At 36.2% G+C, this 26,014-nt stretch overlaps 1 protein-coding gene across 5 annotated transcripts in view; it reads right to left on the bottom strand.

Moving 5' to 3' along the window:
• The window catches only part of LOC149808077 (tetraspanin-9-like), a 148,818-nt gene that overhangs the window by 83,480 nt on the left and 39,324 nt on the right, over positions 1–26,014 (bottom strand). For 3 of the 5 annotated variants that reach the window (XR_016423969.1, XR_016423974.1, XR_016423971.1), the window contains exons 3-9: positions 21,618–21,818; positions 20,236–20,310; positions 19,318–19,437; positions 18,035–18,137; positions 12,305–12,450; positions 11,453–11,536; positions 9,946–10,810 (exon numbers count right to left, since the gene is read on the bottom strand). Coding sequence is in view for 2 of the 5 variants with exons in the window: in XM_089973363.1 (XP_089829489.1) it covers positions 10,721–10,810; positions 11,453–11,536; positions 12,305–12,450; positions 18,035–18,137; positions 19,318–19,437; positions 20,236–20,310; positions 21,618–21,818 (819 nt within the window). In the remaining 3 variants the exon portion in view is untranslated. Of the gene's footprint in view, positions 1–1,162; positions 10,811–11,452; positions 11,537–12,304; positions 12,451–18,034; positions 18,138–19,317; positions 19,438–20,235; positions 20,311–21,617; positions 21,819–26,014 lie in introns of those variants that run through there. The other 2 variants (XM_089973363.1, XM_089973350.1) reach the window with 1 other exon arrangement.

Here is a 26,014-nt window from a genome sequence, read left to right on the forward strand (position 1 = left end):
TTTGACTAAATGGATGTATTTTTCATATAACATTATTTGTTTCTCTTTTATGGGTCGTTCTATCATTATTTCACTATTCCATTGACTCTCTCTCTCTCTCTCTCAAAATAGCATTGCTTAAAATACAATATTCATGAAATGGGATGCGCAAAACTTTATTTTCCAATCATTTTCCAGCGATGAAGTAAATCTTCGAAAATACTTTTTATATTGTCTCGAATACTGCAATAAACCCGCAAGACCAAACCAATAAACAACGTGACTTATTACGCATCAGTACTAAGTTCTGTTGCCAAGTCCCCGCGCTCCTATCACACGACTCACATTGTCAGGAAATGTGTGTAAAAGATAGTTCGGATCGATAGACCAAATAGCAAGCAAGACTATTGACGCGACTGCGAAGTGAAATGTAAGGAAATTACAATAATTTCTCAAAACTTCTGAAATTAATTCATAAGACACCTCGTGCTGGTCCCAGTAATAAGTTTTAAAGTGACAGTTTCTCGGGGAAAACATATATGCCCTTAATGCTTAAACTTTTCGTTTTTACTATTAACGTAATATAACTGACTCCACGATCAGACGTAAGAGAAAAATCAAATTTATTACAAGGGAGTTAATCTAAAAGGAATCTAAAGTAATGCCGCCTGAATTGCTTTTCTTGCGCTAACATTAATGACAAGGTGAAAATATGCATTTAGTTTATTTTCTCCCATGTGTGTGTGTGTGTGTGTGTGTGTGTGTGTGTGAGAGAGAGAGAGAGAGAGAATGTTATCAAAGGTACCGAACAATAAAGTGATATTTACAGAGACCGGAATGATAAATTAAAAAAACTATGCTGACATATGTTTCAGGTGAGCAAATAGTCGATGGGGCAGATGTTTCTAGGTCATGTGATAACATATAACGTGAAACAGAAGTGCATGCACAGGTTTCTCTTTGGAATTGGGAAATGGAAGTACTTATATTACTGTAAAATAATAATCCCATGCTAATAGTCACATATTCGTGAAAGTCAGAAAATCTTCACATCAGGATGAGAGAACACGATTTAATAGGCGACAAACATATGCAGATAAAAATGGAAACCGTCGTTACCCATGTATCATACGATTACTGAAATTGCATTTATGGCAAAACAACAACAAAAAGTAACACGAGAAAGTATTTACTGCATTTTATTACGTAAAATAATATTTTCTAAAATAAATTGGAATTAAAAAGCCATTGATTCATTAATTTCTTTCAACTAACATGTCGTGAAAATGGTTTGGCGCACATCACTACTTTCAAGTTTGATATAAAATGTACACACAAGAAAGTGCCTTGCCATAGGTCACGTCAAGTTAGCCTATTTTGGCTGATTGGATGGTGCCAATCAAACCTGCATTCAGGTCACAACGCCTTAGCCACCACAGTTCCTTGTAGTGAAATTGCTCTGCATACATAATATACACTTCTACACGGCATTGTAGTTTTGTGCATAATACTTCACCAAATTCCACTGAATATGTATTTTTATAAGCGTACGTTATATGCCTGTTGAAATGCATGCAGTGGCGATGTAAGAAACGGCTGTCCATTTTCTCAACCATATGCACAAGGGCAGATAATTCAAACTAAAATATAATGAAATTACAAGCATTCCTGGACAAATTTCAGTAATTTAAAATTCTCTTTGAAAAACAAATGATGCGGTGAAAGTAATTAATCCACTAGACAGTTTTGCTAAATTATTCTTTTGTTTTTAATTACATATTTTTCTCTCTAATTTAATCTAATTTAGCTTTACAAATAGTATAATCGTCAATACTTTTTGTTAATTTTATTATTTTTTGCCATTATTTTGATTTCAGCTTTCAAAGGTCCCCACTCCTGATTATACAAAATATGTAAACATATTATTTATTTAATAATAATGTAAAATATAAAAAATAAAAAAATAAAAGCATATGAGAAATACAACCGTTTTCACCATTTCTTAAGTTTCGAGAAGCGAATATTGTTTGAGTTTCTGAATACCCGAAGTTGGGAAGAATTAGAAATTGTGCTAAAAATGCAAACAATGTCAAATGACTGAAAATAAACTGACAGATTTTTAAAAACTGATTTAATGAAATAATGACAGTATTATAAGTGAAGAACATGATTTTCAAAGTATACAAAAAACCGACTAAAAGTGATTGTAATGAACTACATCAGTAAAACATCAGAATTAGAAAAATCAGAAAGCAATACTGACACATTCAATATCAACTTTCCTGTATGAAATATGATGATAATACTAGACTGTATTATACATATTACTGTAATACCATACAAGGTGTACATGTACATCTAATATGTAACAGCTATATTATTGTAATACTAAACTAGGTGTACGCGTACATTTAATATACAGTATACACATTATTGTAATACTACACTAGGTGTATGTGTACATCTAATATGTAGTATACATATTATGTAATACTACATTAGGTGTAAATGTACATCTAATATGCAGTATACATATTATTGTAATACTACACTAGGTGTATGTGTACATCTAATATGTAGTATACATATTATTGTAATACTACATTAGGTGTGCGTGTACATCTAATATGCAGTATACATATTATTGTAATACTACACTAGGTGTATGTGTACATCTAATATGCAGTATACATATTATTGTAATACTACGCTAAGTGTACATGTACGTCTAATATTATGTAAATATATTATTACAATAATACATACAAACATTATGAGCTTCATACTTGATAACGTATCTGCTAAAGTGAAATACATGCTTTTGAAATGAATTGCCATGACACAAGACATAGGCTCTGTGAATTTTTATTTTAACAAAAAAACATATGTCTTACGTTTAAATTGTTGAAACTGACATGCATAGAACATAAATCATTATTGAAATAGAACACGGAATATAATTATTGGGTTTTAACAGGTTATGGTCCCATAGTAACGCTAATGCGCATAAAGATCAACAAAACAACACGCATTTCACACACATCACATTCATTCAGAATGAAAGCCATATTTATATGTCATAATAAAAAATACCAACATCATTTGCATAATATATAGAAATTGTTAATATAACAAACTCAAACTGTGTCAAAAATGTTAACACTTATTTTATTTCAAACGTCATAAAGTACAGTTGACCTATTGCATATGGAAACTCTCATACTTTGGCATGAACAAGGAACAGCGTGCCAAAAGAAAACAAAACAAATATATCGGAACGAAGCAGGAATGATGAAACTGACTTTTTAAGAAAATCGAGGAACGTCGGACCGACTTTTCAGTATGGGGCAGGTCTCACGAAGGCAGTGGGCTTGAGTCAAATGATTGGCACTGCAATGGGCCTGACATTATCGTGAAACTTAGGGAACACATTTTCTATTCTAACACAGTTGCGAGTGTAATGCATTTCGTGATTGGTCCAACGTCAAATTTGCGATAGTAAAGCTTACATTCGGGGGTTTTGGAGCATCGCTGTATGGAGCGAAGGCACAGAGCCAGGTAACTTTTTCGGTAACTCTAACAGTGTGGGCAACGTTACTGTCTTGATTTCTTCGGCACCCAAAACTTACATACAAGCCTCTGATTTTCTTAGATAAACAATTACGTTTTAATCACTACAAGAAAATATATGTGCAGACGGCTGGGGAAAAAAAGGACCGCATCTGTGTGATTGATAGAGGAAATGTACTTGAAATAGCACAAAGTACACTACCTTTACCTGTCATTAAAATACAGAAGGGAATTTTCACGGTGCATGCATTAATATTTTATGAAAGTACAATTAACCAAAACCTTTTTTTAAAAAAAACAAAACAACTGATCGGCTAATTTCTTTATTTTTATTTTATAATTTATTTGAAGTTCAGGAAGTGAAAAGAGCCATGCAGAGTTATCAATCTAATATGAGACATAAATCCTAAATGTGTAGCAATCAAATGAGATATAATTCCTAGATGTGTAGCAATCAAATGAGATATAATTCCTAGATGTGTAGCAATCAAATGAGATATAATTCCTAGATGTAGAATTCTACTTAACCTCCATGATTCAGACATGAAAAATTAAATTCTGCCGTTTTTTTTTTTTTTTTTTACTTCACTAACGTTACATTTGTAAACAAGGATCATCAGTGGGGAAATGATGAACTCAAATATGCAACACCAGGAGTGGAACTAGAAATTGACCATCTGTCAGAAACTCTGACCTCATTGCTAGACCACTGGGAAATCTAAACATGAATTCATCGTATCCGCAAATTAGAACACGAGCACCTCGTCTGGATCTTATACTAATTCCTGTGTGACTGATTAAAATCCTATGAAGAACATGGGAAGAAATCATTAAAACCAAAATAATATTGAACAACTGAAAGGATATAATTTGATACCACTACTGATGCAGGAGGTGCGTGTCAATCGGCCTATTGATATGTTCATGTGTAGTGAAATGTGACATAATATTTTCATACCAATGACGTAAGATATTACCTAATCTTATCAGCCAATGAAATCGCTTTTCCAATAGTTGGGAAAGCATCGTTCTGGCGTTACGAAAACAACTAATTCCACAGCTGTCATTTTACGGCCATGTGGCAGGGGCAGTAATGCTATTCTACCAACGGGAGAAGACACATTGTGATGAGTGCGTACCTTATTGGGTCATCGAAAATGTAGACCAACAAGCAGGTCTCCGCTTTTTTCTTTGCTGACAGCGGGCAAAAAAAGCGTTGACCAACTTTTTGTTCTAAAGGAAATGCAGCTTTCGGAAATCTAAAAGTGAATCACATCGTTAAGCACACATTGATGCTATTATGCGATGCCGCTCATTCTCCCAAACGTTAAGATACAAGATTTCCTCTGATTAGCTGATACAATTAGAGGACATGGCAACATCATAGGTCACCAGAACATGGCCCCTAAGCGGTCGCTGTCTGATCTTTACGTAGAACAGCGGAGATCTGATTTCAATCAAATTTAAAGTTAAGTTGTTTACATTTACAACATGCACAATGGCGAGAATGTAAGTAATTTTTGCCCGACTAGACAATACCAGCTTCTGAAGTGCAATGAACGAATTATAAAATATATAAAATGTAAAAAAGTTACCGGCTCCTTTGGTTTGTTTTATACAATTTACCTCTGAAATCAAGGAAGTGAAAATGACCAAGCGGAACTAGCAGTTTTATTATGTAAGTGCACACCGGAAGTAAGGCCAAGCTGAATATTCTATAAACAATATTACACCCATAAAAGATACACCAAAATAAAGGTTATTAGATAGTTCTTTTAATAATGCCTAAGCTATACATTATTTTTTTCAAACAGCCAGTAAAACCTGTGAGGAAAACCAGGTTAATTCATTTTCTTTGAAATCCAACCCTATGCAAAATACGAAACTGTAGAGCGCCACCTAAGATAACAAAATTAGTCGTGTGCAGAGCTCTGGTTGGCAAATCCACTATGGCAAAACGAACTCTCATATTATGAAAATTTATTACCAAATGAAGCGCGTGTTCCTTATATACAAAAGTATAATGGCACTAAAGATTACACGGGTACTTGACTCTTATAATAAACTCAAATCTGAACGAATAAGATTTGTACCGTTTGCGTATTTGCTATTTTCTGCAGGCCTTTTTGGCATTTAGTTCTAAACCAGTGTTCGCAATTTTTATTACAAATTGGATTGCAGCCATTTCTTACAAAATATTTTGTAGAAGTGTCATGAAATAATGATGAGACTGATAAATATAGACTGATGATATCATTCTGATAAATTGATTATATACGATTATGTGCATCCTACGTCAACTTTACGCTGTAGCGTAATAACGGGGGGAGAGGGAGACGGATTAGTTGCCCCGAGCGCCAAAGGTCTTGGGATGCCTAAACCCCGGACACCGAAACCCCTTTGGGCCATAATCGAAGCTCAGGGCGCCATTTACACTTAGTACCTTCGTACGCCACTGTCTTTACAATCCCTTCTAGTATCAATATTTGGAATACTTTTTCTTGCTATCTCGAATTTTGTGATAATGTGTTAATTACAAGCAAAATTTGCTTAGTTTTGAGGTAAAAACGAAAACTAGTTACTAGCAAGGAGTGATCAAATGGATAAAAAAAAGTTTGGTCAAGGTCATATATGCAGAAATTATCATATTTCAAAGCGCTGTTAGTAACGACAGAATAAGCAATGAATGATGAATTTCGAAAAGTTGTAGAACCATCACTTCTATCGTCACTAGATCTTCCATTAAATGTACGAATATAATTATTTCTACATATCTCTATCAATATTTTCCTAGTGGTTTTAATTTCTTAATATAGCATACTCATTTCTTAGGCAATTTATACTTAGCGAGAATTTTCGCGTTATCATAGAAACACTAAACATATTAGGCACCAAAGTGTTTGACAAGGAACTCAGCCATCTTCTCTAACCAAGGTTCCGATATGATAACCCTCTCTACACCTTGGCGGATCGAACACATATATTGGTGCTTTGTCCTAGCGACATCTACTGGATTTCATGTATTGCATCCCTTAGTACGTAATGCCAACTAACCAATAGTGTGGTGCATTGTACATCTGCCGAAAATTATGGAGGCAATTGACCTAAATATGATACTTTAAAAGTTTAACATCGAAAGTATAACTACGTACCAGAGGGAAGCCGTTACAGGTCTATTTTACTGAAAGCTATTTGTGCAAACATGGGCCGTAAGTGGAATTTTGCTTATTTATCAGTCCATTCAAGTTATGTGCTCCCTTTGATTCGATCACGTTGGAACAGTTTTAAAATTTGAACAACTTAATTTTGATTGGATGTGATGGCTTGCCGCCGCATCCAATGAAATTTACAGACTCGAAGCACGTAAATATCTGCTCGATACGCCACAGGTATAGATAGGGATTATCACATTGGAACCTTGGCTAGCGAAGATGGAACCCAGCTTTTCCAAAGAATCATTGATATCACGGGCTATAGCATTAAAAGTTCTCATTAAAAACGTATATTTATTCGAAGTACACATTATGATAGTAACTGATGTTGCAAAGGTATCAATTTTTTTCCTTTGGCAGAAAACCTTGGTTCTGGTGGAGAAACATAAACGAAACCGAAATAAACGTCATCGTTAGTTTTAGATCCAGTTTGATTGACTTTGAAACGAAAGTTAGTATGCAATCTGAATCACAATGAATGATAATTACAAATGGAGAGATACAATTCTTTCGACAACAAACCAGTTAATCGTCAAATATGGATTAAGCCTTTCTGCCAACATGACCAGGACACAAACACATACACACACACACAAACACACTCACGGCGATAATCGATATTTTTCGGCTCAATGAAGAATTAGAGTTTGTGTTATTCTGACAAAACTTTCTAAAGTGTCTGTGGATGTGAATAACACCTTGGGGTCCGAGGATATAAAGCGTCGCGAAAAAAAACTCGGCGACAGTAAATTTAAACAAGTGTGACTTCTCAAATTACATTTGGTTTCAACGGTTTTATTGTCAGTATTGACACAATACTGTTGAATTATTGCTGGAAAATAAGTCGTTCATAAATAAAAAGCATGGCAGATACATTCTGAGAAGATAATGATGCCAAAAGATTAAATAAAGCAAATGAGAAAAATAGGAACAAAGGAAATTAAATGATTAGATAAAATGAAAGAAAAAGAGATAACAAAAGATGAAAATAGTGTAGATAGAAGAGAAAAACAAAAGCTAAATAAACACAAATATCATTTAAAACATTTAATCAAGTCTACCTTTAAATTTCCTTTTCAAGTTTTTTTTTAAATATATGACAGATTTATTTCAAAGTTTAAATAAAGTGATCCTAAATATAGGTCAAACCAGTTGTGTTCTTTGCTGCTGATAATCTGTATAATCAAAGAAAAATAATGTTGAAATTTTAAGTCAAATCCACAATAGTGAGAGTTTTCTCCGACTGTTCTCATCCCGAGTAAATTATCTGGACAGTTATGGCGGGATGGTAGGTCTGAACCAATCCATTTTCGAAAACATGGAATTCGCAGAAACCATGACGTAGCGGCAAAGTTATAAATTATGTTTTAATTGTTAAATATCCTCGATTTCAGCAGGTAGGGTATGATATAAGGTCGCACAATTTAGCTAAAGCAATTACCCTTAGCCACTACCGCGTGGTGTCGGCAAATTCCATGTTTTCGATAGAAGAAGCGCTATGGCTCCTCACCACACCTCACTCGCAATGTTACATAACTGTCCAAATATCCGACATGGGATGGAAAAGGTCAGATCAAATCGGACTAAGCCAGAGGAAAAAGAGTGGAGGATGGGGGTCGCTTTGGTCTTCAAATGCAAGATTGTTACCTCCATTCAAAAAACGCTTTTGGAAAATGTGTCAACAAGAGCAGAAAATGTAATTTTTCATGGCATTACAAGATCCAGAAAATAACCACGTCACATTGGCGTCCAACTTCCTGACACCATCACCTATCATTTATTTTTCTGCCGCAAATCATTCGTTAGACCAATTTGAAAGCGATTTAAATGCAGGTGTGTTCATATTTTGCGAAATATATTTATTGCCGCAACCGCTCCTATCGCCCCAGTTCGACAGCCTCGAAAATGGTCCCATAAACGAACACAAAGGCCATGCTACGTAAATCTAACGACAAATACTAACCTGTATCCTATACAACTTTTGTCATCTAGAAATTGTATTTGGTCACTCACTACTTTGTACGCGACAGAAGAATAAATCTAATTCTAGGTAAACAATAACGAGAGTGTGACTAACTAAAAGTTGTCTATATTTGAGTACAAAAAAATATGCCGAAAGATATTTTCATTTCTTGTCATTAGATATAGGACTGAAACTATTAGTGAAAATATAACCTGTCATTTTTTGGACGACTGTCACAAAAACGACGCATGAAAACTCCCTACATATATTTTTTTTTATATAGTTTTACCTGTATTGGCCTCGGAAATAAGCAAGTTGATACCTTGGTTTTTACTTTCATTTTAATCAGAGTTTATTATGAATAATTTTTATATATAAATATTTACATTTTTTAAAACAAACAAAAAGAAAATTAGGCACTATAACCGTTCCATCTACTCTTGCAAAAAAGTTCGTTCCTTTGCGATCTCTAATATCATACTAAAACAACGTCCTATTCAGACGTTTTAGTAGTACTTAAGAAATTCTGGTGCAGTGGTCGTTTTTATTGCTGCAACGGAATATATTTTCCTTTGGAATGATAATGTTACCGTTGTAATGGAAAATTGTATCGTCTCGACACTAAAATTACCACTATAACGATAAAATAGACTATTACAACAATAAATACCGTCGCACCGATATTTAAATATTATGGAAATGGATTGTGAATATGGTTCAAATCGTATATACCGAGATCTTTGCAACAGACATAAATACCATTGCAATAACACCTGTGTTAAAAATACCATTGCAAAGTGCATTATTGCAACGGCAAATAATACCCTGGCATTACATGTAACAAAATGTGCGTTGTAACGGTCACTGAATACGATTGCAACTGGGGGTACGTTTGCAACCGTAATGGTAGCTTTCACCCATACATTTCATAAGTACATGTACCAATAGAATGCAAAGCAATGGCCTCCATGATCAATTTCAAACGGGATCGATCAGTATATTAACGCAGAAGGACCTGTGCCAGTTCATTAATAATACTGTAATGTAATATGTGTAAATCTGTTATACGTTAGAATTCACTTATAAATCCTTTGCTGAAAAAATAGATCACAGAAGCACATGGATAAGGAGTGGAGATTCAATACGTTTTGTGAAACAGACTGCAGCAGCAGCAAGACAGAGCGTTACGACAAAAGCGGAAGCGACGTACGTGTGACGTACCTCCTTAGTTACGACGATCTGCGTCAGTCACCTCTGCTGACTGTATACCGGAGCATGCTCGAAAAATCATTTCCGTATATTGTAATATCCACACACTGAATATCCAATCAAATGGATAAGTGAGGTAAGTTTGATCTATTATTACACACAGCCTTTTAATGAATGAATAATCCACAACATTAACATCATGGCTGTTAGAGTGACATCTTCACATGTAGCACCGATCACCTCGACTGACTGATTGCACGTTTATGCACGATTCTTATTTACATTAAATTTTTTATTCCATGCGCATTTGTAGCAAATTCGACTGAATAAATGACACAGAACGTACTTATCTGATAATCCACACCCACTTTGGATACAAATGCATAAGCAAACGCTCCAACACACGTTGAATTATTCTTATCCCATGAATACACTCAAAAGACTCAAAGTACATTGTACTCATACAGGATTGATATTTTTCCATAGGAATATTCAATATGTTATGTTTGCGTGGACTGAATAACCACACAGGCACTGCAAGCATTTACATCCAATCTTGAGTGAAAATTTTGTAGAAAAAAAGGCCTGAAGAAATTTCGTTAATCCCGTGGATCCTCCCCGAATGAATTTTTGTCCGATAAGAATCTCCTGAGGATTTCATATTTTTTCAGGCACATTAAAATGCGATATTTGATGATGCATATAATCCTACAGGAACCAAAACGTCGATTGACAATGTTTTTCGGACGGCGAGTGGACGGATAGAATGAGTTGTCTCCCTTGGATGCTATACCTCGGATTCGTCATCATCCTCATCGTCATTCTCAACGTCCGGTAGAGTGCAGCAGAGATAGAAGGACAGCGCTATTCCAATTATCTGCATGTGAAATGGTCAAAAATGATATTACAGTGCAAACTAGTGAATTAAATGTCATAGAAATGGCACGTCTTTCAAGCTTGGACAAGCGTCTTTCAAGCTTGGACAAGGTCAACAGCACATGGAACGTAAAACGTAGCGCAAATTTTTTCAAAGTCAAATCGGCCAATTATTTCTTTTCTAAAACAACTGCTTTATTATATATATATATATATATATATATATATATATATATATATATATATATATGCAATTAGAAATAATATACATATTCATGACAACGGATGTTATATATAATTTCAAAGATTTCAAATACTGGTCTAGCGATTTCAAAACGGACACAACAATATCTAGAGTACTGAAGCATACAATAAATAAATAAATAAATAAATAAATAAATAAATAAATAAATAAAGCAGATTATGTAATCCTATTGTCAGGTTTTGCATCAGGAAAACAGAAGTGCTTCTTGTATGTTACGTCATTGTGCCTTCCTGCAATTTTTCCTTTTCAACGCTAATATAAATAAAAATGAATTCCACGACAATTTTCCTTTTATAATTTGTTACATTCATACTTCACCTAAAACAATGGTACTTCAAACTAAGATTTTTGCCTCCACCAATTTCTTTAATAACTTACCAAGAAGACAGGTATAGCACCAGTCACAATCGTCACTATGAGCGCGTGCTGCTTAAAATAATCCAGAGCTTTGTCATAACAACCCTGGAAGAAAAATTTGAATGATGTAAATGTTGCAATGGTGTCACCAACAATACAAAACGGTATTATAAAGACTCTGCAGTATGGTGCTGGAGACTGTAAGAAAGTATAGACAAGAGAGAGAGAGACAAACATACAGATAGTGCTATATAGATCAGATTAAGTTTAGGTATCCCCAAGAAGAGTAAGTTTAGGTATCCCCAAGAAGGATAAGTTTAGGTATCCCCAAGAAGAGTAAGTTTAGGTATCCCCAAGTAGAGTAAGTTTAGGTATCCCCAAGAAGAGTAAGTTTAGGTATCCCCAAGTAGAGAAAGTTTAGGTATCCCCAAGTAGAGTAAGTTTAGGTATCCCCAAGAAGAGTAAGTTTAGGTATCCCCAAGTAGAGTAAGTTTAGGTATCCCCAAGAAGAGTAAGTTTAGGTATCCCCAAGAAGAGTAAGCTTAGGTATCCCCAAGTAGAGTAAGTTTAGGTATCCCCAAGAAGAGTAAGTTTAGGTATCCCCAAGAAGAGTAAGCTTAGGTATCCCCAAGAAGGCACGAAAAACAAAAGCAAAATAAAGATAAAAATCATTAAATTACAAAGTCAAATTTTGATATAAACCTAACTCTTCAAAAGGTCTAAGACTTTCTCAATGTGAATATCACCATAGAACGCATCTTAGGGCAAAATGATTGCCTCCTTTAGTGGCCAGCTCTGACATGCAGTGGCATAATCCCTAACAAAAGGAGGAAGTAGAAGAAGAGGAGGAGGAGAGAGAGAGATCTTCCTGACCTCCATATGCAGGGCGTCATTCTGCTGATGTTCCAGGTACGATGATACAGGGGGGCCAAATGCTGGTGGACCTCGATACTTGCCATAGTAACCGTGACATTTGGATTTATCTTTGCCTTCCACGCAGCAGCTGTCAGGGACATAGACTGTACGAAGAAAAGAAAATTATCGTATGTACTCGAGCATAAATCGCATAATGCGCTGGCAAATCTGACTCTGCAGTTTGTTTGAATTAATAAGAAGAACAGACAGTGCAGACCTTGATCTGTCAGCGCATTAAGCGACAAAAGATCAAGGTCTATGTTGTTTGCGGTTTGACCCCACCTACATGTGAATATATATGGTTCTGAAGTTGCTGTAATTGACATGAAGAGTGTTATTTACTTTTGAATATATCTGTATTGAAGGGAGAAACGGATTCACTGACCGGGACTGCGGGTGGCCAAGTGGTCTGAATCGAACACTTTACCCATCCTCACCTCCTCACCTATATGAGAAAGCTTGCCAGTACCTTCCTGTGCGTGGGTGGGTCTTTGCGGGGGTTTTCCCGGATTCTTCCACCACCAGTTATACTAGCTGCCATATACTATCGCGTGCTGCAAAAATGAAAATAAACCACCACCACCAACAACATAACTGATGAAACATACGTGAGCATGTCGATTATTAATTCACAAAAATGCGGTAGTAACAATGCCCCCTTCAAGAACATATTTATGAATTTACGCGAATATGTAACAAACTGAAAACATACAAGGAAGAGCCTAACTGGGGGGTAAACAAGGAAGAGCCTAACTGGGGGCAAATGTAAAGGCATATTAGGAGATCCATGTGCCTATTGTCATTCAGAATGTGTTTGGTTTGGTGTTTTAAGGTACAGCAACACAAGTAGGTTGCCGATACAATTTGGAGTAAAGTGCCTTGCCCAAGGACACCAGGGTTGCTGCCCCAGGCTGGTCCAGTAGTAGGATTCGAAACCGGGCATTTTCCGTCAAGAGTCCGGCAAACTAGACACTGGGCAATAGCGAATCCACTGGTTCAGAATTAGGGTAGTCTTTAAATAGTGTGTCATTAATACGGGTAAAAATGGTATATCCCTACCATGAACCTGAAATATTTTAATACAGCCTTAGAATATGTAGTTATAATCAGTGTTTTATCCCCACCATTCCGTGCATATTTCAGACCGTCGTTCATAATTATCCAGTTATCAGGTATACTAGTTCACAAGGTTAAATGCACACCTATATAAAATAGATTTTGAAACTGGAGCGATTGTGGCAAGCGAACAGTATAACTTAAGTAAGCCAAACAAGAAATAAAGTCAATGAATAACTTTCTTTAGCGTCAACTTAAAATAAAAGGACAAATTGCACTTTTCATTTGATCTAGCTGAAGACTAAAGCTACTGACATTTGTGTCAGGTTTGCATTGCGCATGACAAGAATCGTATCAGTCATAAACCAGTGAATTCTCTCCTTAACTAACAACTGCAGCCAATACTATGGAGAATGCGTCTGATGAAAGAACTATTCACCTAAGGAATGACCATTTATTTTTTTACGTTCAACGAAATGTGAACGAAAAAAAGGCCGTGCAAACTGTATGACTCACGTATTTATTGATTCATAACTTTACGGACATATAACAATAAAGTGCTAAATTCGTATTAGTAACCTTTACGTCTAATAAATACAAAATAATTAAGAACCGTTTTAAAAAAATGTGTGAAATATATCATATTAATAACGTTGTCAAGCAGTGCATGAATACTTACAACCAGTATCTTTAATTTGCATAGAGCCAATCAGAAAACGTCAACCGTTCCCCGACAACATGGCACAAATTAACCCTTGGGCAGTAAATGGGTAATCATCATTTGAACAGCCTCCATTGTACTACATAGTCCAAGTACCCGAAGTAAAATAAATGATGGAAAAATATTCATATAATTATACCGTAACAATAATTTCAATTTGTTCAGTTACTTTTACCCTTATATCCCGATGTCGAAATTTGGGAGTGACGTCGACGTGTCTTAGCTAGTCTGCATTGTATTCCTTAGTTTTGTAATATTGTCAATAGCGACTTGAAGAGACAAATACGTCTTTCTTTTTCAGAGAGAGAAAGACAGTCGCAGTTTATGGACCCCATCAATGCACGAAGTGTCACTCAAAATTAAATCATTTCGGGTTAATAACAGGTGATAGCAAATCATTTTTAAAGCTTAAGCGGGGGGGGGGGCTGCTTGCGATTACTGTCAACAAATAATGGGTTTGTGAGTATGCTGTGTTTGTGTGTGTGCGATAGAGAGAGAGAGACAGACAGACAGAGACAGAGATTATGAGGTTGCACACTTGAAAACAGCATAACTGGAATCACGTTTTGAAACATCATCAGTTCGATTCATCCCTACGTGTCAGGTCTCACGCACTGCGCGTAAAACGCGGATTTTGCACTGAAATCACGCTCACAAGAACATCCTGAATTTTCTCTCACATTCTAACAAATGTTTTTGGACACGCGTTTTCAACGTATTAAATTTTGAAACCATAGAGAAACCTCTCCACCCTGACCTCACATGAGCTTAGCACCAGGAGCACCATCTCCTGACATTTAAGGACCTTTGACGTCAATGTTCACCTAGTTTTACTTTTCGCCCGTTTCAAGGTCTGTCTACATGAAATTCCTTCGATAAATATGCTTACCATCTCAATAAATTCCCAACTATAGCTTAAGTTTCAGATGATTCTCCACCCCACCCCCAATTATTTGCGACAGTCAAGGACAATTTCACGGTTTTCATGCTCAAGTCCTAACTATAAAATATACACGAATTTATTTATCTAAACTGAAATTACAACTTAAGATAATGTGAATTCCTTTCAGTTTTTATTTCAGGCTCAAAGTTCAATCAAAAATGAACATACTACGCTAGGCGTAGTTCCAGAACGTGCCTATATGCATCTTGGCCTTACTATGCTAGACCTAGGTCCAGAACGTGTCTATTTACATCTTGGCCTTACTATGCTAGGCCTAGGTCCAGAACGTGCCTATATGCATCTTGGCCTTACTATGCTAGGCCTAGGTCCAGAACGTGCCTATATGCATCTTGGCCTTACTATGCTAGGCCTAGGTCTAGAACGTGTCTATTTGCATCTTGGCCTTACTATGCTAGGCCTAGGTCCAGAACGTGTCTATTTACATCTTGGCCTTACTATGCTAGGCCTAGGTCTAGAACGTGTCTATTTGCATCTTGGCCTTACTATGCTAGGCCTAGGTTCAGAACGTGTCTATTTGCATCTTGGCCTTACTATGCTAGGCCTAGGTTCAGAACGTGTCTATTTGCATCTTGGCCTTACTATGCTAGGCCTAGGTCCAGAACGTGTCTATTTGCATCTTGGCCTTACTATGCTAGGCCTAGGTCTAGAACGTGTCTATTTGCATCTTGGCCTTACTATGCTAGGCCTAGGTCCAGAACGTGTCTATTTACATCTTGGCCTTACTATGCTAGGCCTAGGTCCAGAACGTGCCTATATGCATCTTGGCCTTACTATGCTAGACCTAGGTCCAGAACGTGTCTATTTGCATCTTGGCCTTACTATGCTAGGCCTAGGTCTAGAACGTGTCTATTTGCATCTTGGCCTTACTATGCTAGGCCTAGGTCTAGAACGTGTCTATTTGCATCTTGGCCTTACTATGCTAGGCCTAGGTCTAGAACGTGTCTATTTGCATCTTGGCCTTACTATGCTAGGCCTAGGTCTAGAACGTGTCTATTTGCATCTTGGCCTTACTATGCTAGGCCTAGGTCTAGAACGTGTCTATTTGCATCTTGGCCTTACTATGCTAGGCCTAGGTCTAGAACGTGTCTATTTGCATCTTGGCCTTACTATGCTAGGCCTAGGTCTAGAACGTGTCTATTTGCATCTTGGCCTTACTATGCTAGGCCTAGGTCTAGAACGTGTCTATTTGCATCTTGGCCTTACTATGCTAGGCCTAGGTTCAGAACGTGTCTATTTGCATCTTGGCCTTACTATGCTAGGCCTAGGTCCAGAACGTGTCTATTTGCATCTTGGCCTTACTATGCTAGGCCTAGGTCTAGAACGTGTCTATTTGCATCTTGGCCTTACTATGCTAGGCCTAGGTCCAGAACGTGTCTATTTGCATCTTGGCCTTACTATGCTAGGCCTAGGTCTAGAACGTGTCTATTTGCATCTTGGCCTTACTATGCTAGGCCTAGGTCCAGAACGTGTCTATTTGCATCTTGGCCTTACTATGCTAGGCCTAGGTCCAGAACGTGTCTATTTACATCTTGGCCTTACTATGCTAGGCCTAGGTCCAGAACGTGTCTATTTACATCTTGGCCTTACTATGCTAGGCCTAGGTCTAGAACGTGTCTATTTACATCTTGGCCTTACTATGGACATGTAAATTACCTGTCAGAATGTAACATGGACCAAAATTTGGAATATCAGATTCAGAATATCTCTCTCTGTCTCTCACTCTGCGGATTATATGCATTTTGACTGATCCACCTTTCAGCCATGGGTGTCAGCGGGAATTTTTCCAGGGGTAAGGGGTGGCCTCCTGCGGACACCAGTCATTTTAGCTTTACATTTTTAGAATCTCATAAATTCTTTTTTTTTTTTAAATTATTCACAGCATCATTTTTTTAATACCGTAAACATGAAATTGATGTAAAACAAAATTATGTGACTGTAGCTTTTAAATATTGTACACGTTAATTTCTCTGCGAATGTCCGGGAAAAACAGACCCAATGGGCGTATCTAAATATGTTGTATATTTTTCTTTGGTTCATAAAGGCCTGGTCAATCAGATTTCTGGATATTGAAATGAAGAAAGAAAAATTTAATTATATACAAATATAGATTCACACTAATGAAGTCGTCGAGTACAGCCGAGTAGAGCCGAAACTATGTATGACTGTCGGCGCTATTCTGCTATGATACTACTACTACTACTAATAATAATAATAATAATGTTGTTGTTCTAGGGTTTAACGCCATTTTTCAGCACAGGACAGGCTATGCTTGGCGGCCAGTATAACTGGTGGAGGAAGAACCTTGGAAAACCCAGGGAAGAACCACCGACCCACGAGAAGCTACTGGCAGGCTTTCCCATAATAATAATGCAAAATTGAAAGTCATGAATTCATTGAGAAAAGAAAGGTAGTTTTTTTATATCATCATTTTATCAAAATAAAATATTAATCAAAGGGCTTTATTTAACGGCCAAACATACGCGACAAAACGACCGACCAAACGGATGTACCGAGATAACCTGCTAATGCAAATATAACCAGACTGGATACCAAACATATTCACATTGTGTAATTGAAAATTTACGGCCACAATAACAACTTTTCGTATAAGGTATACAGAATACCAATTATTATTATGCATGGTAAAATGAATCCTTGCACAAGCGACTTTCTTCTCGATTTAGAGATCTTACTAATTCCTAGGTGTTACAAGAGACCTTTTTTTTCCAAATCACAGTTCCTGAATCACAGACCATGCTACTTACTACGTGGTAGTATGTGATCTTACAAATTCCTCACAAGAGTAGGTTTTTTTTCCCCCCATTTCGCAGAGCAACGAAATAAAGGAGACACGATTTGTTTTAATTTGATCAGCTTACTGCATGGTAATATGGGCTCTTCCACAAATTCCACCCCACCCCCCCCATTCGCAAATCATGATACTTACCGCTTGGTGATTTGGGTTCGAAGTTGAGCCAAACGCTGTGCATTTTGTAGATCCCCCAGCCGTACGACTCATGTTCGTCTACACAACACCCGCAACAACCCAGCTGCAGAAATAAAATTAATAACAAAATTATATATAACATAAAGAATCACGTCATTGAGCATTTTTCAAACAACGACTCCGGAAAATCGTGTTCATCGACACGACTTCCGCAACATTCCAGCTGCAGATGAAATAGTGTCAAACAGTACTTTTGTAAATCTCAACAAACAATGTTAACAAATTTAATGTTCAAAGAATGGAAATCAAGTAGAATAATGTTTTATACTGCTCTCCTGTACTGGCATATGTAATGACTATCCTCATACATTTGTATGTTGTCTAATCCAATTCTCAACAACTACCGTTTATAATCCCTTACAGGTCGAGTCTAACTGCGAATCCAGATCTGCAGTAGAATAAAATGCTAGAAGATCTGGGCTTATGTAATTTGTCAGGAGTAATCTGTAGAACAAAACAAATAGACCCTATCCTGATACCAGGACGACCGATCCTAATACTAACTAAACCTATTAATACTGAGCACCAAGCAAGGTAGCTGCTAGTACCATTTTTATAAGTCTCTGGTATGACTCGGCCGTGGTTAGAACCCGCGACCTCCCGCATCCGAGGCGGAGGCTGCAATCACGTAGGCTACCGGAGCGGTCTGTTGAAGAGGTAACAAATGTCATAGCAAGAAGTGGAACTAAGGTTTTTTCTTCTTTTGATGATGATGTTCAGCTGATTCTATATAATAATAAATAGCAACTTAGGCACAGTGAACACGATACGGAATAGGGGAAATTACCTACTTTAAACCGTTACATAGTATTCAAGAGTTACTGTCCTTACAACATGAAACGTCGGATTGAAACACCAGTTTGAATAAGGTTAATAAACCTGCTAATCGTTATCATAATGCTGTACGTTTTGTGCTCTTTTTCTGAAACTGATACCATGGTTAAGTGAACTGGCAGCCAGTTAATCAATAACAAAGTGACGTACTTTGATAATTCTAAACAAAAGAATTTTATATTTGCCAGTGGAAGTCAAGTACCTTACCCAAGGACACAATTAGGCTGCAGACTTTGCTGGCCTGGGCAGGTATATATTACCCATGATCCTTGGATTACGAGCTAGATCTACACAAAACCGAGCTAATGTGGTTTCACTAAATGTAACGTTAATTAACAAAATAATTTCTGAGTGCCTAATTAAAAGAGTAAAGAAAATGTCCATCTTACCGCTTGCTGCATAGAATCCCAAGCATCTGTTAACATTTTATTGGTAGTATTCCTTTGTATATCTATTCCATATTGTTTTATAATTGTCACTTTAAATCGCTCCTTGATTTTATCTGATATCTGGAAGAAACAATGAAAAGGATTAGAAAATATAAATATACACAATTACGGAATTTAAAGGCATAATAAACTGTTTTATAAATGCTTTTAATATTTAAAATTTTATGAAAAATTAAAATGTCAGCGAGATTCTAAAAAGCTGCAATTTGCATCTGATCAGTTAATCTATCTATGATGTATCTATGATTTAACCGAATGTCCCTGTGAGAGAGAGAGAGAGAGAGAGAGAGAGAGAGAGAGAGAGAATTTTATTATGAAAATAACATTCCACAAATGTTACTTTGGCAAAGAGATTATAAACGTGAATTGTCGTGTCTGAAGAAAGTCTCTAAATAAACGTGGCGGTCTATTATGACACAGTAACATATTTTTATGTTGCCTGTTTGTGTTCAGATTCTGGGAACTGTTGTCAGGTTTAGGAATTTGAAAAAGACTTACATTTTTCTTCCTATCATTTGGCTTTATTTTTTTTTATTTAAAATGGAAATGTTTCTATGAAACAATTTTGTTAAGTGCGCTAGTACTGCGGGCACCGACTTACCATATGGTGTCACAGTAAGCCAATTACAATTCTTGTAATGATCACATTTAAACACACCAAGGACAACAGTGAATATGTCTGAGACTTTGGGCTGCATTTGTTGATTGCTTATTACTGATACATGTATTATGAGACCATGCCGTGATACTTTTGTTATTACTTTTGTTGGTATTGTCGATAAAGGCCAAAGAAAGCAATAATCATTTGACATTTTGGTAAGACAAAAAAAAAAACAAAAAAAAACAATATGAGCTTACTTCATCTTTAAATAAGAATCCAAGAACCAGTCCTACACCAAGGGTAATGAGAACTAGTGTAAGTACTACACCATACTGAAAAAAAGACAGAAAAAAGAAATGAAAAATACAATATCATACATGGTTTCAGTACATGGAAATACATAATTTTAATGTTTCCCTATTTTGTTCAAGCAAAAATTACTTTAATTCAATACTTGATGTTCGATTTTCCGTCTTTTTAATTGCCGAATCTGGTGCTTCGTGCAATGTGTATCTATATTTTTATAAGAATAATGACTTTTGTGAGGAAAATTTTAACTCTGACAGACCGTATCACAGTTGAATTAATATAACATAAAAGTAATGAACAGTATAAATAATTAGAAAAGAAAAGATATGTTGCGAAAAACCACTGCGATTGTCCTGCCAAACTCAAATCGCAAAAGATTAACTTAATTTATTTTTACCAGTACTGTACCCACTACCCCACCAACTCCCCACCTGGCCGTTTATAGTCAAGTCACATGGGTTATGTAGGCATTCAACACTGATTTCAGTATTTCAGTAATGGGTGTCATTTTTTAGAATCTGATTCTACATAGTCATACCTTAGAGTGGAAAATATTCACTTTATTTGGATTCGTATACATCCATATTCCTTTGGAAGGTCATTATTTAGACGCACCGAGAAGTGCATAGGGCAAAATCAATGTTAAAGTACGTATACATTTTTGGACGAAATGAACAAAAAGGTGTGATCCAGTACAATCCGGATTGAATGTCACGCGTTGTGAAAGCTGCGCATATTGCTAAACAAATTCGTAGTACCCTCGATTGTAACGATTCCATTTGACCCGCTCTTATTTTGCCCCAATTTTAGTACATGGACTCTATTGTAAAAGTCCATAGCAACAGATAGTTTACATCTGGAAGTTTCTTGGTGACAGTTAGGGCAAAGATCTTTCAAAAATCAGGATTGAATAGACTTGAGTTAAAGAAACATAGTGTTAAATTTTAACAGAAAAATTTATATTTAATTTAAAACGAGTAAAAGCATATATACATAACCCATGTGACTTGTACATAGAAAAAGCACTTACCACACAATTACAAAAACAAACGAAGAAATGACAGAAAAATTTTCTTTGTTTCTTTTAAAAGATGACCGTCGAAGTAAATACAGTATGAAGATTTAAAATCTTTCTGAAACAAAATATTCTTTTTTTGAAACAATTTAAGATTGTAATATATGACTTTCAAATATGGCACATAAGGAACTGTGTTTAACAGTGCAAACATTACAAAGCTGAATCAAGACCAATACTGGAGTTACTAATGACAGTGAGTCTAATAATTCAAGACATTTTCTTTCAGATTTACGCAAAAGCAAGGCAACTCACAAATCCTAAGAACAATTTTTCTTTCTTCATAGTACCACAGCAGCCGCAGAAAGCTAGTATGGTCGCCGCTCCACCGCCCGATATCACCAAGAACGTGATGATCTCAATTGTCTGCGAACCCAATATCGCACTTATCTCCCTTGTATTGTATTCCTTCACTAACAACCAGATTCCCACTCCCAACGCCCCACAGCCTAGGATCTGTATAATAATAATAATAATAATAATAATAATAATAATAATAATAATAATAATAATAATAATAATAATGATGACAATAATAATAATAATTAATATGGGTGGTGGTGGCAACAATAATATGTTCTAACTATAATGAATAGAAGCAATGGTGGAGGGGGTGCTGGTAACACTTTTCTATAATTTGTTAGATGTCGACTGCTTCAGAGATAAAGTGTTGCAGCATATGTGTGGGACACACCTCTTGTCCTGATCTCCAATTTTGCTGCCAAAATAAAGGTGACATGCTTTCTTAACCATAGTGGTTATACTGTGCTTTTGTGATGCAAAAGTCACAACACCACAAACATAACAGAAATTATCTGCATTGTTCACACAAGTACAAGGGATCTCTGCTCACATTGGCTAAACAGAGATGTGTCCCTTTGCAAAATCAAACACTTACAAATAAGAGAGCACAACACGTTATGATTTCTAAAGCTGATATTTGGCAATTTGTTGAGTGATGTAAGCTTACGTATGATTGCACCATCCATGAATTCTTGGAATAAAATTATGTAATGCATATCATGTATGACGCAATACCAGCTCAGATTGCATCATTGTTTTGGTTAAAAAGCAAGTGCTGTCCAAACCCAGTCATAGATTTATTCATAGATCCAGTCACATATGTATTTTAGTCATTTCTGGTTTAAACTGAGATCCCTTCCCCTTATAACTCAATTATCCTCCGCCATTACCAAGTAAAGGGTCGTATATACTGACCCAGTATCATATCTTTAAAACTAGAGCTAATCAACATTTTTAAGCATCATTTTCGTTCTCAGTGAATTAGCAACGTTTGACTACATTTATTCGGAAGCATTTTGACTGTAGACCAGCGTAATCTAATTTTTTTAAAAACAACATAAAATACGCAGTAAGATAACTACGTGTTGAACTCTTTACTTCGTATGCCAATAATGGTTTCCTCTAAATAAAATTTATACTATACAAAATCTATAATACATTCTCAAAACAATTCTGCCACATGATACAAAACTTCAGATAGCTGTACAAAAATGGAGTGGTTTGATTGTAAGAGCAAAAGCTAACCAAAAAAAACTGAGGAGTTAGCCAGATATAATCAGATATGGCTTTCATAATGTGGCACATAAGAAATTGAACAAAACCGGTTTCAGTCTTTGACTCGGACTTTGAATAAGAACTCCGACATTTCTTTAGTTCATAACCAACGAACGTCAGATTTTTTTTTTCTTCAATAGCGAGATTGACGGGTTGAATCCCAGACCAATCACAAGTAACCTTATTTTTACTTTTTTAAAAACAACACTTGCCCACGAACAAAAATGTTAATATTTTTTAAATCAACAACATATACATACCACCCACAATACATATAATTTCTTTTAGATCGTTTTCTTTTCTGCCTCGGCCACAAATAACCTTATCTTCATTTTTCAGAAACCAGCACCCAACCATCCATCCTTACGAGACAAAAATTAAAAAAAGCAACAACAAATTACTTACAACAAATGAAGCCAGTGACATTACCAATATTTTATTTCTTATTTTTCAAGAACCAATAACCACACGAAAAGGAAATTCCTCCGTCTGCGTCCTAGCTCTGGCAACCACAATACATTTATAAAAATTAAAATTAAAATTACCAGCTCAGACGTTGTAACCCATACTAAAAAAATTATTATGTCCTACCGCAAATTAATCGACTCCTCGATAAAGCATACCAAAATCATCCGACCCCACTGTTTTAATATTAAAAGTCTGCTTATCTCAAATGACAAAAGAGATTATTCCAGTCAGACAGGATATCTGGTTGCGGACATAAAGTTTTTAAACTTTAAAAGAATAACCTCCTACTAGTAATATTACTCCCACGTCAATCTTTCATTTGCGCTTAAGATTTGTGTGAGTGGCAGAGATACAAAGTTTTATACATATTCAAAAAGCATCACCACTAACCCTGGTTTTGCGATGTTGAGAGATTATTTCATTTTCTAAATATCTTCTTCATATGAGTAGACGTGAGTGTTTGTTTTACCGACAAAATATTATATCTCTTTTCGTGACAAAATGAAAAATAAATAAGCTATTCGACGGCGGGACGTGATTACATGTTTTATTTTTTAATTCCTTATATATATATATATATTATTTTAAAAACTGCATGTATATTCTTTATAGAGGTTAAATTAAATTGATCAATCTTGTTCTAGAAAGTGCAGAAATCAGTATAAATCTTTTATGAGAATTCATCGATGTAGTGGCATAGTAACCGCCCCAAAGCAACTGCGGAGTTGGGTGGGGGAGCAGGCCCAGTGGGGGGGGGGGCTCAATATTAACATCAAACGTACGAAATTTTATTGGGAATGGCCCCAGAATTACGGGCGGTAGGTGGGTGGGTACGGGACAGGATTTCTTGCTACGCCACTACATCGTACCGCTCCGGTGGCCTAGTGGTTAGAGCGTCCGCCCCGGATGCGGGAGGTCGTGGGTTAGAACCCCGGCCAAGTCATATCAAAGACTTCTAAAAAAATGGTACTAACAGCTGCCTCGCTAGGCGCTCAGCATTAAGAGGTTAGTATTAGGACTGTTCGGCCTGGCGTCAGGATAATTCGACTGGGTGGGACATCATGCTACATGTCTGCGGCATGATGCCCCAGTGCTAGACATCACTTTAAACTGCCACAATGCAGACATCGTAGCGACATGACTGGAAAATTGTTAAAGCTACGTTAAAAATCTAAATCACACACACACACACACACACACACACACACACACGCCACTTCATCGATGACTAATTAAGATTATCACAGAAAGGTATCTAGCCTAACGGCAATTTCATTCCTATACCTTATGATGTCAGGTGTTAAGTATTAATGATATTTATCGCTATAAATTACGGTGAACAACTCAAATGTTGTAGTTCCCATCTCCCTACCTCCAGCGTGCACTAGTTCAAAATCTAGCAAACAACAGGACCTATAACAGCAACACGTACATACAATGTTGCCTAAAAAAAACCCCCACCATTTCACTTCCTGAGATAATATCGACAATTTCATTCTTAATATGAAATGGGTGTTAAAAATAATGTTCTATGTTTGCTGATTTGAGTCACAACATATTCATGACAAGTAATGCATACTCTGATTGCAATATTTCAGGTATGCATTTTTAGTTGGGATGACAGGTGCAATGTTACCAACAAATCTACTGTTTCAAAGAAATATGCGAAGATGAAAGTCGTGGAGCTAGACGTAATTTAATTTCCATGTGGCGAAATCCTGATAAACTTCTTCAGTATCCGTGTCCGCATGGCCTGTAATTAAGTTAATTACGGAAGCAAGCCGTATTCCAACGACGATGCATTCTGTTTCAATTTGCCAATGGGCCCGCGGTGTAAAGACTCATAAAAGCAAGATGGCTCGTTAGTGCTACCAAACTATCTTCTAATCCACTGGTTCTTAACCTTGACAGGCGGCGACCCAGATTAAGTTTGTGATGTTAGGCTCGCGACCAATAGAATGCGAAACAAAAATAACGTGGGTAGGAAATTTCAAAATATTAAGGTTCATCTCGCCGACCACCTAGAACAACATAACGATATATATATATATATATATATATATATATATATATATATATATATATATATATATATATATATATATATATATATATATATATATATATGTGTGTGTGTGTGTGTGTGTGTGTGTGTGTGTCTGTGTGAAAATACGTTCATTACACTACAAAAAAATACTGAAAACACTGGATTTCACTTAAAAACAACATAAAACAGTCATTTACCATAGAAGTTTAAGGGCTTTATTGAAAATGTAACTGAATAATCCCCTGTCTGTATTGTATGTACAAAAGAAGTTTAATGTTGAAAAAAATATATTCAATTTTTTTATTATCCCCGTAATAGGTTGGTTATTGGGTGACCAATGTCAACAATAAATGTAGGGTAGGGAAAAATAATACAGACACATGCAAGAACGCGTGCACACATTCACAATGGGTACACGCGTGCTTGCAAGTGTGTGTTCGCGTGTGTATTCAGTCATTCATATAGTACACAATCCCGTTTTAGACAGACACACATCATCTAAGTGACATATTCTAACTGTAGGAAATTACATTTTGTGGAAGGGTTTATCATCGAATAT

This window comes from Sinohyriopsis cumingii, chromosome 1 (genome assembly GCF_028554795.1).
Source record: "Sinohyriopsis cumingii isolate HCF-2022 chromosome 1, ASM2855479v2, whole genome shotgun sequence".
Classification (NCBI taxonomy): domain Eukaryota; kingdom Metazoa; phylum Mollusca; class Bivalvia; order Unionida; family Unionidae; genus Sinohyriopsis; species Sinohyriopsis cumingii.